The sequence below is a fragment of the Haemaphysalis longicornis genome, unplaced genomic scaffold, assembly GCF_048455015.1.
Source record: "Haemaphysalis longicornis isolate Haplotype H1 unplaced genomic scaffold, Haemaphysalis longicornis Haplotype H1 scaffold_4, whole genome shotgun sequence".
NCBI lineage: Eukaryota > Metazoa > Arthropoda > Arachnida > Ixodida > Ixodidae > Haemaphysalis > Haemaphysalis longicornis.
The window spans coordinates 203,917,112-203,934,110 of NW_027526361.1; the positions used below are offsets into that span (position 1 = coordinate 203,917,112).

At 46.1% G+C, this 16,999-nt stretch overlaps 2 protein-coding genes across 2 annotated transcripts; one reads left to right on the top strand and one right to left on the bottom strand.

The window, feature by feature from the left end:
- The first annotated feature begins 274 nt into the window (after window positions 1–274).
- Window positions 275–12,560, top strand: LOC144180190 (uncharacterized). Its single transcript, XM_077708575.1, has 10 exons — window positions 275–757; window positions 2,794–3,103; window positions 3,239–3,389; window positions 3,599–3,989; window positions 4,065–4,229; window positions 4,386–4,572; window positions 4,711–4,920; window positions 6,744–6,915; window positions 7,467–7,615; window positions 7,676–12,560. Exons 1-10 carry the CDS (start codon window positions 431–433, stop codon window positions 7,846–7,848), a joined length of 2,235 nt encoding a protein of 744 aa, XP_077564701.1. The 5' UTR covers window positions 275–430; the 3' UTR covers window positions 7,849–12,560.
- A 138-nt stretch (window positions 12,561–12,698) lies between these two features.
- Window positions 12,699–14,204, bottom strand: LOC144180191 (P2X purinoceptor 7-like). Its single transcript, XM_077708577.1, has 3 exons — window positions 14,022–14,204; window positions 12,994–13,276; window positions 12,699–12,959 (listed from the first exon to the last, which is right to left on the bottom strand). Exons 1-3 carry the CDS (start codon window positions 14,186–14,188, stop codon window positions 12,759–12,761), a joined length of 651 nt encoding a protein of 216 aa, XP_077564703.1. The 5' UTR covers window positions 14,189–14,204; the 3' UTR covers window positions 12,699–12,758.
- Between the last annotated feature and the right edge of the window lie 2,795 nt (window positions 14,205–16,999).

Sequence of the window (16,999 nt, forward strand, 5' to 3'; positions counted from 1 at the left end):
TGGGTAGCCCGAGCGTGCCAATACAAAACCATTACTGCTTAAAGGGCTGGTGAAGTGGTTTTGAAAGCAGGTAAATGTTTGTTTTTTACAATTAGTATGTTGGATAGGTTATGACTGTAAAAAAATTTTCGTCATATCTCGCTTGGGGACTGAGATATTCGGCGATAAAGTTGACCCGACGCCCCGCCCACCGCTCGCCACTGTGCCGCCGGAAGAGCAAGAAACCCAGAGGCCGCGACCGGAAGTAGCGTCATAATCGGAAGGCGACCAGCGGTGAGCGCCGCCGCTTCGCCGTTTCCCAGCCTTTCTGGTCGAGGCTCCGAGTTGGATAGACGTGTAATCTAATCGTTATTGATCTTTGTCTTGTGTCTTCACGTATATCTCTCGCCACAACACAACGCGTTCACTCTGACGCCACCGGCTGTGCGCCATGCCGTCGTACTGTGCTATGTACGGCTGCACGAACACGGGCGGACGAAATGCTGTCGTGTTTCACAGCTTCCCCAAGGACCCTCGGCTTGCGGCCCAGTGGACGGCAGCGTGCAAGCGAAAAGGCTTTACTCCAACTAAAAACAGCCAGATCTGCTCCGATCATTTTCCCGACAGCGCCTATGAACGCAGCCTTTCACTAATGCGTGAAAATAACATTCCGGTGAAGGGCACCCGCCTGAGACCCGGCGCTGTTCCGACAACGTACGCTGCGGAGAGAGCTTCGCCGCTACCAAGAGCAGCTTTCGAGAAGCGAAGAAAGCGGGAGGTAAGTGGCAAGAAGTTTGTGCCGTTATAGATGATAAAGGCCATTTCATTCCGATAACATTGGCGTACGCGCGACCGTCGCCGGCGCCGGCCGCGGCCAAGCTCTTTCGTAGCAACCAACTCGCCAGCGCTTCTAAAATGTGACGGAGCGTTTTTGAGCTAATGCACGCGAGCGAACCACAGAGTGGCACTCACGAACTGTTTGAGAACTCCGAGCAGAGCAGATCGAGTGGCAGCGCTGCGAGGCTAGGATGGTCGCTGATCGCTTGGATTTCTTTAATTAGCTGTCCGCGGGACGTCGCAACGCGGCGTGCGGTGGTGACGCGTGCTTGAAGTTCAATTATTACTAGGAAGTGCGGTTAAATTGCCTGGTTTATTCAGTAGTAAAATGGGCCAAGGTGAGCTCTCAGGCAGCTAGTTCTTTCAAAACAAAGCGTACACGCTCCAAAATTTTTAATAATGTAGCGGGAGCGACGACCGATTGCATGTTAGCGCCTTATCACGGTGTTCAGCAGCTACGCGCACAGGACTACCTGCTGTATGCGCGTCGTCTGCTACGGCGTTTCCTTGAGAGTGGCACACCCCCTGCCCCTGCATCCGAATGACTTTGCTCACTAGAAACCGTGGTTATTTGAAGAGCATGCGCGTATCAAATGCGCGTTTGATTTTTCTTTCGGATTACTCGTTCCGCACAGCGTGAGGAATGCCATCTGAAAAGATAAATAAAAGTAGAACAGGACCGGTTTTATGGCCGAAATGGCCTTAGACCGCTGCGCGATATAATGCGATAAATAACAAATCTGATAAAAATAAAAACTTGTGCCCTACGCTGCTTACTAGTTACCTTTGGCGGTAGCGAAACGACCTTGCGAGATAAGAAAAACTGGGGGTGTGTTGCCCTGAGGAGAACAGTGGAGCAGACGACGCTCCCACCACAGATAGTTCTGTGCGCGTGCGCGTACTCTCCCATATCTCGCCGGTGAACACCCTGATAAGGCGCTGACATGACGGTCGGTCGTCGCTCCCGCTATATTGTTAAAATTTGGGAGGCTGTACATGACGATACGACTACAGAGGCACAGTTTTGCTTCTAAAGTGTATTGTATAAAAGTGCTGTGATAGCCTTCTACTGTTGCTGACTGGTAGAATGGTTCTAAACCTCCTGGGGCTTCGAAACAATTTGCACAGGCAATGAGAGATGGCAAATAACAGTTGGGCAGAACTTGCTGTTTGGCGACTTAGTTGTGTATCCCTGTTTTTGTCATTTATGTATAGTGAGCTATTGTTTTTGGCACTCATTAGTATTAGATCATTTGATTAGTGCGACCTTGTTTAAATAACAAAATTGGTTGCATCTTGCATGTACAGGGCTAAAATATCTGTGAACGAAGTGAATAACGTGATCGACACCTTTTAGTGTAAAAAATATTTAGACGAAGGACATGAAGACCAGAAATGAGAACCTGTCGTCCACGTCCGTCGTCCAGATATTTATCATGCCTAAAGCTGTCGATGATGGAGTTCCAACTACCTCGAACCCACACGTTATGATGGATAACGTGTGGCCGCAGCTGCCTCATGTGGACACTGAACCGAACAAAAAGCTTCCCTCATTGGGTGGTCTAAACTATTTGCAAGTATACATGCTACCGTTAGAATGGTTAACCGTCAATGTGGCAACTGCTTTAGTTGTGGCCTTTGCGACCACTAACTAGGAAACAAGTTGGGAGCCACAGCTTTCACGGCTAAGAGGGTCTTTCTATTCCCCCCCCCCTCAAAAAAAAAAGCATTGTTACGTATGTTGATGGGGCTGATATCAGTAGCAACCTTGTGTCACATTCAGTGTTTTGCTTGGCAGTGGAGTGGTGTGAAAAGGCACTAAATAAGTAATTGGGGGCATTCATTGGCAGGGTTTAGTCAAGCATCGCAAAACAGCAGCACATGCACATAGCTTTCATAGCGCGAATATACATAACCACAAGAACATAAATGGCTAAACAAACATATTTCTGGTACATTTTTCTGGTGCCATTGCAGATCCTGGAAAATTTGCTGCAAAGCGATGGCAGCACCTCACAACAAGCTGATCGTGATGAGGAGGTTGACACTGACGTACATGTGCTACCTCTGCTGCCAGAGGCCCCTGCTGACCCATCCTCACCAGCTGCAGATCAACAACCAGAGCATGGCGCACAGCCAAGGCGGTTCAAGGTGGCTACAAGGAACCAGTTTTCGCAAGTGCACTTCAAGGCAACCACATCGTCGCAGCACAAGGGCTCACAGGTCAACTTGACGCCAACCAGGTCATCACGTGGAGTCCTTGCAAGACCACCTTCTGTATCCATTGGTATGTTAAACATATAACACCCTTTTCAGAGTCAAGGCAGGCTGGCAAATGTTACTTCATCCCACTTGAAAAGAAGAAATCCTAACGTAAGTGGGAGTTCCCACACTGCAATGGGCATGTCACATTTTTTTCTAGGTATCCAGGTTTCCGTCATCGGGGTGGATTTTGGCTCCCAATGCGACTTTGGATGTCAGTGCGGCGATGTGGAGGCTGAGAGCGAGGAAGACGACTTTTGCAGTGACGATGACGACGCCGACTACTACCCAGGGAATGAAGAAATACTGGAGTACGTAACTGCATGGATGATGCTATTTGTTTTTAAACCAACCTTTTCTCCTTAATAACGTGTTTACGCAACTCGTCCTCTAATCACTGCAGTTGGCCTTGACGCCTGAGTAGTAGGGGGTCTAGCTACTTCATTTATATGTGGCACGGTAGCGGCAAAGTAAAAACACACAAAAAAACGGTTAACTCCCTCCCCTCCTGTTCTTTTAGGGATGGCGAAACATCTGAAGCCTGTGATGAGGAAAAGGATGGACAGGAAGAAACTCAGAGCCGCATTTTTTTAGTAGAGGAGGCTTGCCTAAAAAGGCTGCTGGCAGTTTGCCATGACTGCCTCTCCCCCTGCCACACTAAGATTGTGTGTGAGGGTACACAGGTGTATGCGCAGGGCAAATGTGCTGCTGGCCACAATGTTTTTTGGACAAACCAGGAAGTTGTTCGGCAGCAGCCTATCCTCAATCTCAAGATCTGCGCTGCAATACTTTTTGCGGGGTGCAACCCCCATGTGAGCTTGAGAATGCTGGCATCAATTGGAATACCCGTAGTGACACCGCGGACGTTCTTCACAATACAGCATGATCACCTGTGGCCAGCAATCGACAAGGTGTGTAGCAACCCTAAAGAAATTCACAAATTGATTTTCCTCAATGGCACATTTATTTACTGTTCCTTTTTTTAGCTTTGGACTGCAAATCAGCAACACCTTCTAGAGAAGGCCCAAGGCTCGCCGGTCAAGCTTGCTGGTGATGGCCGAGCGGACTCCCCTGGCTTCAGTGCCAAGTACGGCACGTACTCACTTCTAGATGTTGAAAAGAACAAAATTCTTCATTTTGAAGTCGTGCAGGTTCGTATTGACTGAAGCCACTTTTATTTTAATCAAGCAGTATCAAATGTTGTCTAAACAGCGAACCTGTCTGGTAGTGCAGTAAAATGTGCCAGGTCGTGTTCACTCAAGTTGCGCAATCTGGGAAGTAACAGGGTTGCGTGTCACTTGTTTCAGTCCAATGAAGCCGGGGGAAGTTGCCGCATGGAACTGGAGGGCCTGAAAAGGTCCTTGATGTTCCTGGAGGACCACGGTGTCGCCGTCGAGCTTATCGTGACAGACAGGCATGCGCAGATCAAGTGCTTCCTTCGAAAGGAGAAACAGAGCATCAGGCACGAGTTTGACGTCTGGCATTGGGCAAAAGGTACTTCTGAGGAGTTCGTTGTGCTAAGTTACAGTTGTATATTTTTTATATCTGATCTGCTATTGAAGTAAAATTTAGAGGTATAACACTCTGTGGTGCTGCTAAAGTATTGTGCTTGTGCATTTACATTTGTATCAGGTGTCTCAAAGAAGCTCCATGCCGCAGCCAAGCAGCCTGGCTGTCGCGAGCTCGAGCCGTGGATAAAGTCGGTGTCAAACCACCTCTACTGGTCGGCTGCCTCAAGCAAGGGATGCCACGAGATGATCGTCCCCAAGTGGCAGTCCTTGCTGAACCACATTCGAGGCGTGCACACACATGACAGCAGCCTGTTCCCTTCGTGTGTGCACGGTGAGACTGAACCAAGGGCTTGGCTTCAAGAAGGTAACACAACACCTGCTTGCTGTAATTTGCCTACTTTGTAGCACCACCTGGGAATAGGGAGGTGAAGCCCAAGTTTGCCGAGCAAGGGCAGCGCTGATTTTATCGTGAAGTGGCAGCCTTGGATTTTCCTCGAAGTGAGAGGGGTTTTGCGCCGCACCTGGGACATGCTGGGTTTAGTGGCTGGTGCAGCCGGCGGAGGCTTTGTTTGCATTTGGGAGTAGGGGGGATGAATGCCGCTGGTGGTACAGGGAGACAGAAGGTCTTCGGGAAGTGCTAGCGTGTGCACATTGAGCAGCACGCGTGGTTGCCAGTCGGTGAGAAGCGGACGGTGAGAACCAAAAAAACAAAAAAAAAGGTGGGGAAAAAAATAGAGGCCTTATATTTTTTCCATTCTCTTTACTGTTTTTCCACCTCCACTAGCAGTAGTCTGGCTTATTGCACCAGGCAACCACATTTTGTCATAGCAGTGTCTGCAGGATCATTAAAAAAACGCAGAAATAGTGGAAAACGCGTCGAACACAGAGGCTCGAGCCTTGGCAAGCTGTTCTGTTCCCACCGCACTGTTACCCTAACCCGTAGTTATACTCCAGGCGAATCAGTCTCTGTGACAAACATTGTGAACGAAAATTTCTTCAAAGACAAGAAAAAGGGAAATGCAGCGTTGTCAGTGCACCCAGCATGTGCCTTTTTAATGTGCCTTTCATAGGAGGCAGCTAAGAATTTCAACAGCCATAAATAATACTTCGACAGGAATCAGTCGCGTTTCTTGGAAGCCTCAGTGTTTCCGCAGTCCTTAAAATCGGGATGTTAGAAGCATGAACACATAAAGGAAGTAGCAAACAAGAGAAAAATGCCCTACGACAAATTGGACAGCTGTCACTTGGCTGATGCAAAGACGGCAGCTTACGACCACCCAACAGTATTTTCATCCCGTGAAACCATGGGGGCACACGGCCTGTCGAGCGGCGCGTAGCAGATGACGCGTCTCTAGCAGGCAACAGAACAAGCGTCGGCAAAAATAAACTCGGTAACTACTCTACGTGTAAACCAAACCAGCTGTACACATACTAACACGTAGTGCTTGATAAGAAAATTTTACCCAGGCCGCATCTTAGCGCGGGAAATGCAGCAGAAAAAGTGCTTGCCAACACAGTGGCAGCTCCCACACCTTCTTGGTGAGGATGCGGGAGCTTGGCGCATGGCTGTTTTCAATTTTTTTTTCCTTCACCAGCCCCCCTGCCAAGAGGCGGCGGCCCTCTCGAGTACCCAGAAGAAGCAAGGACGCTCGAGGTCAGGGAGCAGGAAGTCGAGATTAACGTACAGGCCGCGTTGGAGTAGCATTTTTTCTCCCTGCGTGGAGGAAGTGTTTACTTCTGCAGGCAACTCAATAAAGCTGTCCTCTCTCTCTTCACCAGAAAAAAAAAAGGCCACTGCAACTCAAAAACCTCACATACTCGAGATCAGCTGTGCAGCACCTCCGCCACTCAGGCATGTGCCTGCAATGTGCAACATGGTGCTCGAAAAATATTCCATGGCTAATGCAAATACAGGTGTCTCAAAAATAGAAAACTATGGTGCTGTTTATGATGCAAAGCTGGTTACAGTAATCATTGAAATAAAAAAGGATCACCTTACTGCTCACTGACCTCTAGCCCCAAATTTTTAATCTAAAAATGAATATGTTGATGTTAAGAGATAGATATTGCCAATATTTGTGTCCAATGAAATAGTTTTTACAGATTCATGCTAGCTACTCTGGCTTCAAAATTTTCCCTCTTTACGCCTTCCAGGTTCCAAGGCCTACAATAAGCTGAAGGACGTGGTGACGGCCAGGGTGCTCCTAGCTGACATGCCTCAGCTGTCCACATCTTTCCAGACGTACGGCCTGGAGACGTACCACAGCCTCATGATCCATTTTGTGCCCAAGTCTCGGCACTACTCTTACGACGGAATGAAGGCTAGGTAAACTTGCTTGGTTTCTCTCTCGCCTTTGTTCTCTGTGCCTGTGAGGAGTGAAGTGGCCAGGCTGTTGTTATACTGATGTATATCAGTCCTGTATAGCCATCAACAAAAGCGTATAGTGGTTGGTTTGTATCTGTCTTGTTACTTTGGATTAGGAAGTAACCGTTTATGGGACCCCACCATGGTGGCTTAGTGGCTAAAGCGTTGCACTGCTGAGCCCAAAAATGTTTCGATTTCCGGCCACAACGGCCACTTTTTGATAGAGGCGAAAAGCGAAAACACCTGTGCCTTGGAGATTTCGGCGCACATAAAGATCCCCAGGTGGTCAAAATTAATCCGGAGCCCTCCACTAGGGTGTGCCTGTGTAGCGTCGGTGCGTTAAACCCCATAATCATCATGATCGTCTATGGGCTACCCTCCTCGACAGTGTGTTCTATTCAAGCTTTTATCCTCCCCAATGCCCACGTGGTTGATTTTATATACAGTAGCAGTGAACAGGCTCACCTAAAAAACCTGTAGGAATCTGAGTACTCAATATGTGCATTTTTCAGAACACAGCTAGCAGCGCTGCACTACAATGAAAATTCAGCGCGAAAGCAGGCGACAACAAAGGATGGCACTCCATGTTGGGAAGTCAAATTCCCAAGAGCACGGGGAGGTGACCCCATCGCTTACCCTGTGATGGAGCCGCCAACTTATGGTGAGCCATTCAAATTTATTTATTAACACTAAGCATTGATATGCCGTATTAACTACTCAGGCTATGTTGAAAAGCTGTTGAACCTGCTGCTGTCTGAAGCCAGGAAGCCAAAGAACAAGGACGAGGTGGAAACTCCCAAGCAAGTGCACCTACCACTGAGCAGCTCCTTTCCTGGCGTGGACAAAAAGCTACTGGTTGAGAAGAAGGTGACACGGTACAGCATGGTAGTGTGAGTTGAGGAGCAGCTGCTGCTGAGGTCTGCATGCGTTGCAGTCATTTACAGTCAGATCCCGCTACAATGAAACTCGTGGGGCACGCCAAATAATGCATTGCAAAAACTGTCTTAAAAAGGGATGCGGAGGAGGAGACACAGAGGCTGCACTCACAGGTGAAGTTATTTACTGCATCCAACCTGTTGAAAATAACAGCTACACTGACTAACAGACGGTTGCATACCAAGGTGTTTTTTTCAGTGTTGGCATGGGATGCTGTGCCACGGGAGTTTTTGTTTTGTCAAAAGTAAGACCAAGCTTTTTTTTTTCTGCAGGTTGGAGAATTCGTATGCGCTGACTGTTTGAAAGGCGTGTGTTAGAGCCAAACATGTACTCTAATAATTTTGCACCATCTGTTTGTTTTCTTTTGACGGAAATGTTGTTTAGTAGGTCATTAACACTCTTTGGTCAGTTGTGCAACATTCGTAAATGATTCTTACCTAGTTGCATTATCAGTTGTCTGACAACTGTCTTCCCCGTTTGCCATATGAATCCAAAGTTATGAACGTACAATTTTGAGACTTTTAACCAGTAATTAAGAATTCTAATGTTTCGTTCACAAACACTTCAGTAAAACAATCAAGGAAAGTTCTTCGTTGAAAAAGCGTTGAAAATTTGTTGGAGTTCATTGTAGCGGGATTGTACTGTATGTCGTTGCGGAGGCACTAAATCAAATTGTCCAAGTTGAGCTGCATTTGTGACGTGAAGTAATTCTAATCCCCTGCCAATATGTAGTGATATTCTTAGCCTGATGTGACAGTCACAAGCAGCTGAAACACAAGGCACCCTTGATAGTTGCCACACTAACAGCGGTTACATCCCCTGCTTCACTTTGTGGCTGAAGGTTGAAGTTGCACCCAGTCATAGGAGAAGTAAAGAAGTACTTGTGGGTTATGAGGCTCACCGTCGTTGCGCCGATTGCATCTAAATTTCATACACCTTGTTTTGTGCTTTCATCTAAAAATAGCCAGTGCTGCCAGCAGGCCATCTAGGGTGTCTTGCTCAATTCAACATTGCCTTAGCGATTGTGAACTCGCATGGCTGTTGCTTGTTCGCATGCCAACAAGTCATTTTGTTTTTAGCTTACAGGACTGGAGCATCTGTAGGTGTGTATAATGATGAGAGGTGGGAAGATTTCCTGAAGCTTAAAGAGCCATGAAGAGAAAATACAACTTCGTTTAATTTGAAAGAACTAGGATTCAGTATCTCACTCAGCTCCATTACAGCTCCAAAAGATGTTTTTTAACAAAAAAAAGCAAGAAGTATTTAATAACTTTCAAATTTTGCGCCACAGTGACGTGTTATGAGCAAGAATGACGTCATACGGGCCAACAATAAAACATAATTTTCAGTGCGTTAACTGCACGTTAGCATTCAAGTGATGTGGTCAAATGGAACTAGAGGCCCCATTACAGACGTCCAGTCATGTGTAGTCGCGACAGGTCAATTAGGCAGCCACCAATCGCACAAACAAGGTTCCGTGACGTCATGGAAAAGTTGCGGGAAATTGACTAGGGGCTCGCGACTACTTCAAACGTTTTCTTTAATATCTCCGTTACTTGTTCGAAGATTGCGATGATATTGGTATCATTGTTATCGGGACTAAGCATTCTTTCTAATAAACCCAACTTGTATTTTGTCTTCATGGCTCCTTTAAGTTGTCAGTCATTATGCATACATTTTTGGTCTAGCAGGCACTAAGGCCTCGAGATACTTCCTTTACATCTTGATCCACTTCTACATCTCCTCCCCCCCCCCCACTTCGAGGAAAGTGCAGGCCATATCCTGTGAACCCACTTTTCAACATCCTCTCCCCTGGGAAGATGCTGGCCTTATCTGCAGAATTTGTAGTGCCCAGACCCCCGTTTGTTGGGCTACTGATCATTCACGTCCGTTTCCGTCAAAATGTCGTCATAGAAAAACTTGACCAAATTCAGAGCTCCCTTCAGTCGACTTTTCCTCTGGGGCCAGTTTGCGTGAATGAAGCGTACAGATCCTCTGGCACAGCTCCCTCCACAGCCTTTGTCTTTGTATCGTTGGTCTGAGGCATTCCTTGGTATTTCTTGCAGCTCTGTTGAGCTTTTTTTTTTTCGGCGTGCTTCACTGAAGGCAAGCAAGTTTCCGAAGATGACTTGTTTCCCTTGCCAGATTTTCGTTTTGCGTGATGGCAGTCCTTGCGGTGCTGTGGCGATCTCTTGGTGTTAGAGCACTCTCCAGAGCCAAACAAGTCACCGTGTGTATGGGCGATGACAATGATAGGAAATGGCACCTCGCCCTTCTGACTACGTCCTTCAATTCCTTTCACTTTATTATTTATTATTTTTTCAGAGGAGAACATCCAAAGTGCCGCACTTTTGATCCCACGTGGTCCTCAGCCTGCTGGAGTGTAATAGATCTGGGGTGAATTGTGGTCGTCATCCGTGAGCCTGTGAAGCCAGACGCTTTACAAGAACCTGCGTCTTCCTGTGGAGCACCCTTAACTTTTCTAAATTTGCTTGAGCTGCTGCTCTCAGTGAATGACTTCTTGTCTGAACAAACAGTCACTTTCAGCAGGTGACATTCTGATATCGAGATTGTTGACACTCTTTCAGTGCTTGACTGAAATTCCTGTGGACTTTGTCGAAAAAAACATTGGCTGTGTTTGATTTGTTATCTCTGTCAGAATAACTACTCTTGCAATGTGCCAAGCCCTTATGGTTCAGCAGATTCCTTCATTGAGACCAAAAAAATCTCGCTTTTCTGTGACTACCTCATGTGCCCTTTAGATTTGTTGGCTGAATTCGTGGTATGCGTATCAAACACTATTTTGTTGCTCAGACTAGATGCTTCAACCCTCTGGTACTTGGTGCCTACCAAGGTTCCGGGCACAACAGATGACCTGTGGTGAGATTTGAATCGAGAACTGATTTTGTGGCCCCAATTGTCTCGTGTGAAAAAGCTTGTGGGTTCGGTCCATTAGGGCGTTCGAGCAGGTGACCATTCCTTCAAACCTTGTGATCACTGACAAATGTGGTAGTGTTCGCAGGGGTGATACGGCATCATTGTTTCCACTCCTATAAGAAACCCTCCCCCATCGTATGTTATTCTTGCCTTTTATTCATGTAAGTCTGGCGTAAAGCTGAGGTTTTGGAACACATTTTCCAGCTCAAACGTCGGTGAGGTCATCGGTCAAGGTGTTTCATTGGACCCTTCTTGCAGGCTCCGTGAATCAGCGTGTAAGGTCATATGAATCGATAACAGTCCTTCCCTTGTGCCACGAAGATTTTTTGCTACGCGTTCCATTTGGGTGGGGATGTTAATCTAGTAAATGAACTCTTCCTCCTTGTTTGATAGATTTTAGCTGTAGCAGGTGCCGCAACACTTGGGGTGGGGGGGTCATTTGATAAGATGTTCTTTTTGAGGTCTTTCAGATTTGGCTGGACTAGCAGCCCCGAACGGCAAACTTGGACTTGTGGGAACATCGCCAGCTCCAGCCAACATTGGACCACAAAAAACTTGGTCTCGGTGAGTTTCTCAGCATCCTGGGAGACTGCCAAGACCACAAAGACAATGGCATACCAATCGCAATCCAGCAGGACACATTTATCAATCCTGAAGACAACTTGCCAGCGATTGTAAGTCAAGAGGAGCACCACCCCGTCAAGCCACCTTGCCAGCGATTGTTAGTCAAGAGGATAACAACAATTTACTTGTATAGTATAGGGCTTTCTTTTTTGTTGTTGTCTGCCCCAATGGGCTTTTGAACGTCACTTGCAGTTAGCATCAGTGTTTCTGTGTGCAGCAATAATGTAAATACTGTATTGATACTTCAGTTTTTTTTTTCTTGCAGTTATGTTGTATGGTTTCTGTGCTCATTTTTGTCTTACTCATCCAGCTCGTGCAAATTAATGCTGCAATCTTGTCCACCTGCTGTGTAGGTCTGGATTTGCAGACCTTGGTCCACACCCCCAACTTTCCTTCACTTCCTCAATCCTTGTCCCTTCATTTGTCCCCCCCCCTTTTTTTTGTCCCTTCAGTTTATTTCTTCAATGGCTGTAGCAACCTTTATGTGCCTTTACTTATTGCTGCCTTGTGTTGCTGGGCCCGACAAGGGACTTCACTTGTCATTGGGAAGTGTAACTACGTGACATTATAAGGTGTAGTTCTGTTGTGGCACCAAAAAATGCCACTTAGGGGGCTTCCTTTTATGGTATTACGGTAGTATCTTTTCGACGAGTGCATTACTGGATAAAATTGTCTTCAGCTATGTAAAGTACACCTCATCATAAAATAGGCTAGTTTGGTGGGTTCAAAATTTAATGTTTGATATTTCCTGTTGATGGACAGTTATCATTCTGTGACTACTTTGGCAGGTGAGATTATAGAGGACAGGGTGAAATGCATGGCGTTTTTTTCTTCCACCATGTGACTGTCTGTTTTCATGCTTGGTCTGGAACATTACGAAGAGCTTTTTTTCTTGCTGTTTAGTTGTACTTTTGTGTCTTTTCCTTATTTGTTATTTTTGTCCTGGCAGTGCATGCATAGTGGACAAGAAAAATGAGTCGCTGCACCTGGTTCTGGTTTTTGTATTATGATGTTAAAAACAATTTGCATAAGCATAGTGAACTGTTTCATTGTATATAATATTTACATTATAGTGTAGTGACGCATAGTAGTTGGAATAAACATTGTATGGTGTGTATTTTGTGCTCTATTTCTTTTTAATATTTGCCCTGGATTCTGCCAGTGGGACAGCCTGGTCACAATGACTGCTGACACGATTGTTCGTATGTGATAGTTTATTTTCTTCTACTTGAATTCCAAAAGGATTTGCAGCGTATCTCTTTCTCAGTCTTTTCTCTGAGTCTGCAGGGGAAAGAGTATGTCACACATCAGAATGGTTTCATGCAGGCCATGGGATTATCACTGAACACTTTTTGTACTATAATACTTGCATGTTTGAATCCACTGTACTGCCCAGTCACCGATGGGTACTTGCTGCGCACTGCTGTCACGACGCAGCTGGGCAGAACGCGCCTCTTTCCTTTCCCCAAGCGTCCCCACGTGAGCAGTGCAAACTGCATGAATGCAGCATGCCGTAGCGCTCTAAAAACAAAAAGGTGTCGTTATACACAAGTGATATTCACTCTTGAAATTAAAGCCGCCTGATTTCTGGTGCCATGGCTTAGCTTGCCTGTTCCTGCTGTCCCGATCGCCAGCTGGGGGCAGCCGCCTCCTGCGCTGTTTCAGCGCCACTTCCAGAACTGCGCGGTCCAAGCATACCGCCTTGAACTTCCGCATCAGTGTGACGCACTGGTGCCGCCTTAGCCTGCGCCGAATTTCCGGGATTTCCCGGCAGCAGAGGCATTCAATTGCTTCCCCCATAGGGATGCAGTGGTTGCAGGCACACCTGACAAGGAAGAAGCGTTTTGTGATAAGTTGAAACACATTAACTTTTTCGTAAACTGACGAGTGGCGTAGGTTGGCGCATATCTCGTGGAAAGATAGGGGCATGCCATGCTCATCTAGATATCACGAACCGAGCACACTAAAATATTCAAACATATCATTCGTACATAAAAATTATTGAGCAAATCCGCAAGCTCATCCCTCGAACATGAGTAGATTTTAACAGCCTCGATCGATCGAGAAAATAGCCGCATGTGCGCGAGATCTTCACAAAGAACTTCAAAGCAGATACAGAAAACTTGGCTGGGTAATAACAACACAAGCGAAAAAAAAAAAATAAACGTATCGCTTACGCGCAGGTTTCTTTTTTCCACCTACACAAGAAAAAGTGGCCGGCTAGCACGGTCAGCGGTGTGCGCGGCTTTGTGTATATCGTGTCCCGTCGCGAGGGCAATCGTCAGCACAAACGTGGAAATAAACACCGCTGAATGTCTTCGTATACAAGCATTAAAGGGCTGCGGTAATACTGAAATATCGAAAACGCTTATATTAACTGCTATTCAATAATACAGCCACATTAGGCGCCGGCGCAACCTCACTGAGCACGCCGGTGTTGTGAACCTGGCCTCGAAGCAACGCTTGCTCGCCAGCGCTTGTATAGTCGATCTTTCTGATATCACATCACGAAAACGCAGCACATGACTCTATTTTTAACTACAAAATGAGTGTTACATTGTATCACTTACCACAGCAGATTTCTTAGTCGTGCGCTCGTGGGCACTTCAGGGGTAGCCGAGCCGTCCGTGCCGCCGGGATTCATGGGCGGCTTTCGCGAAGCCATGGGCTCAAACAAGTATGGAGCTGCCCCCAGCTCCTCATTCCTCAATAAAAAAGGGTTGTGAGAATCTTCCATGTCTTTTTGGCCTGGATGTAAACGTGTTCGCACGGCACTTGTACACCGAGCGGCCGGCGCGTCGCTGACTCTTCCGATGATGACGTCACCGACCGCCCGCCAATGGCGAAAGGCTGCTCGAGCTCAGTTCGTGCCCTCGGGCGGGGGTCGTTTATTTTGGCGAAAACAAGCCCTTTGCGTTCACTTACGCATCAAATAAACACGTTTTTTGAATTCAGCGTGGTGAAAACCATAAAGCACTGCGCTTAACTAATTTTTTTCGAAAAGTGCTTCACCAGCCCTTTAACTGCACGCCCAGTAACCACGGCGAGGACGACAATACAGCCCTGCGTAGGGCTTGCGAATACAATTTTGGCTTCACCGATTCACGAAAATCCTGGTTGAAATTTTAAGAATTTGCCAAGAGTGCGTTGCAGATACCGCTGTGTTCGAGTCATCGCAACGTGTTGCTTTATTTGTGGGCTCATTTTTTATTAGCCCAGCGGAAATACGTCGACCTGCTTAAAAAAGAGCGGGCTTGTGTATAAGCGTGCCCACTTTTATTCTGCCTGTAGATGCGAGCGTGAGCGGCCATATTTACACAAACACGTACAACAGTGTGCCTGAGTTATGGGGTGCCTCTAAAACAGCAAGTTTGATAGAAGGCGTGTCGGTTGTATGTGCGGGGCTCGTAACGGCAGTCTGAAAATTGCCGCTGTCCACAGAGGCTCCACCACAGTTGCAACAGAGGGCTCTAGTTTCCCCAAATAGACAACAAACACGATTGCTCACTGGTGACGGGCAGTTCACCGACTACATAGGTAAATACTAGGACAAGAGCAACTGTTTTGTATAAACCATAGAGTATATTTTAATTGGTTTTTACTAGGGAAACAGCTGTCGCCATGATAGAATAACTACAACTTTGGAACGGATTTTGCCCTGCTGCAGGCGAGACTGGTGAGTGACGAAACGTGCAGTGGAAGTCTGTCGAACTTTTCTGTGAGCAGCGAGTTTTAAGGCGCATACAGAGCAGATGCGGCGTAAGGTGGATACAGAGTCAATTATTCCGACCATTGAACGAGCATGTTGCGATGCACGAGTTTCGTTGAGCAACCTGAGCTAGAACTTTCGTTTTGAATTGTTTTATCAGAGAAGTTCTGCACCATGCTTTGGCATGTGATTTTCGAGAAGAATCCGTCCTTCTGGCCGTGGAGAATTGAGCTTGCTATCACTCAGATGACTTATTAAGCTAAACAGCCTGCTATCTAGGAGGCAGACCATACACTGTCGTGGAGATATTCTTTTCTTAAGAAACCGTTCAACATTATCATCAGGTGGCGAATTCTACCCCTTCCACTGACGGGATTTGTAAAATTGCTCTTTCCTAGGTACGGAGCACACAACTGGCACTTTGCGCCAGGTTAAATAAATACTTAAACGAAGATTGTTTGGAACGGCAGCCTGAGTGGCGGCAGTTGAAAAAAAAAGTTCCCACAGCGCAAACCACTGCCGGGGAATAGTGTACCTATTTCTTTTTGTTGAAAAAAGTTCAATTAGCACCTTATCTAGGAGCGGTAATTTTTCGTTGTCAGATTTTCTATTTGTTTTCGCTGACTCATTGCGGCTGCCTGCATGTTTAGATCTGTTATTATAACTTTATATCTTTTAATAAATCTAGCTTAGCTGTGTCACTCCCGACTATAACGTATGCAAAAGCAACGAGTAGTGAAATTGTTGATGCTAATCCAAAAGTAGGAACACGGGATATTGAATTGCACTGAGAAAATCTCCATTGCAGTCATTGCCATGAAGTCATTGCTTCTAAGACGTTTGGAAGCTTTTTAGCCTGTTGCTCCGAATAAATTTCGCATATTAAGAAAATATTTATCAAAGGGAGTGCAAGTTTTAGTAGCCCAAAATATTGGCGCGGAAAGAACGTCCGTTCTTTTTTTGGAGGCAGACGAAGCTTCCAGTGCAGAAAAAATTCTGGGAGCACATCCTCAGCGATGATTAGAATTCGCACCTCTACCACATCTACAAAGTCACTAAATGATCAGCGAATTTCATTTTAATCCCGCACTGCAATTTATAAATGCACAGTCCTTGTTTATGACTACTGGAAGCATTTATGTATGCCAGAAGAAACCCCTCCATCACCTCTATTTTCTTGAGTGCAGCCGCCATTCCTTAGATCGATATGTTTATTTGCCCTGAAAAGGGATCCGCACAGTCCGTGGGATCCCGCACAACAGAATCGGATCGCGGGAAGGAATGCATCGCATTTCCACTTTCTAGAATGGAACACCAAGGTTTGCATGTGAGAAGCGAAAGAAAAAAATATTTTCTAGGGCGACGAAAATAAGGATTCGGAGATGAATTGGCACTGAAATATTTTAACTTTTCCTTTCTTCTTAGTTCAGACCCTCGAAGCCTTTAGTAAGAAGCAAAGTAGAAAGAAGATATCTAAGGCAATTTGTTGACTTGATGTAGACAGAGTACGGGCTGCCGGTTCTGGAAGCCATTCTGGCCCAGCCAACTTCCTTTTGTTTTGGTACCAGCTGTCGTGAGCAAACCTGCAAGTTATGTATAACAAACAGCATCATGTTATAAACTCCTGCATATATTTTTAAATTATGAGTCAGGACACGGCTCAGGCTCAATTACGCGGTATGTCAAATGCATACTTACGACGCGGTTGCTAGGTGGAGCCAGAAATAAAAAAATAAAACTTTATTTCTGTCTGGAAAACCTCACATTACCTTATAAATTTTGTAAAATAATTGAAAAGGTGTACCAACGGCTGCGTTCAAAGGGCGCAGACATCTAGTA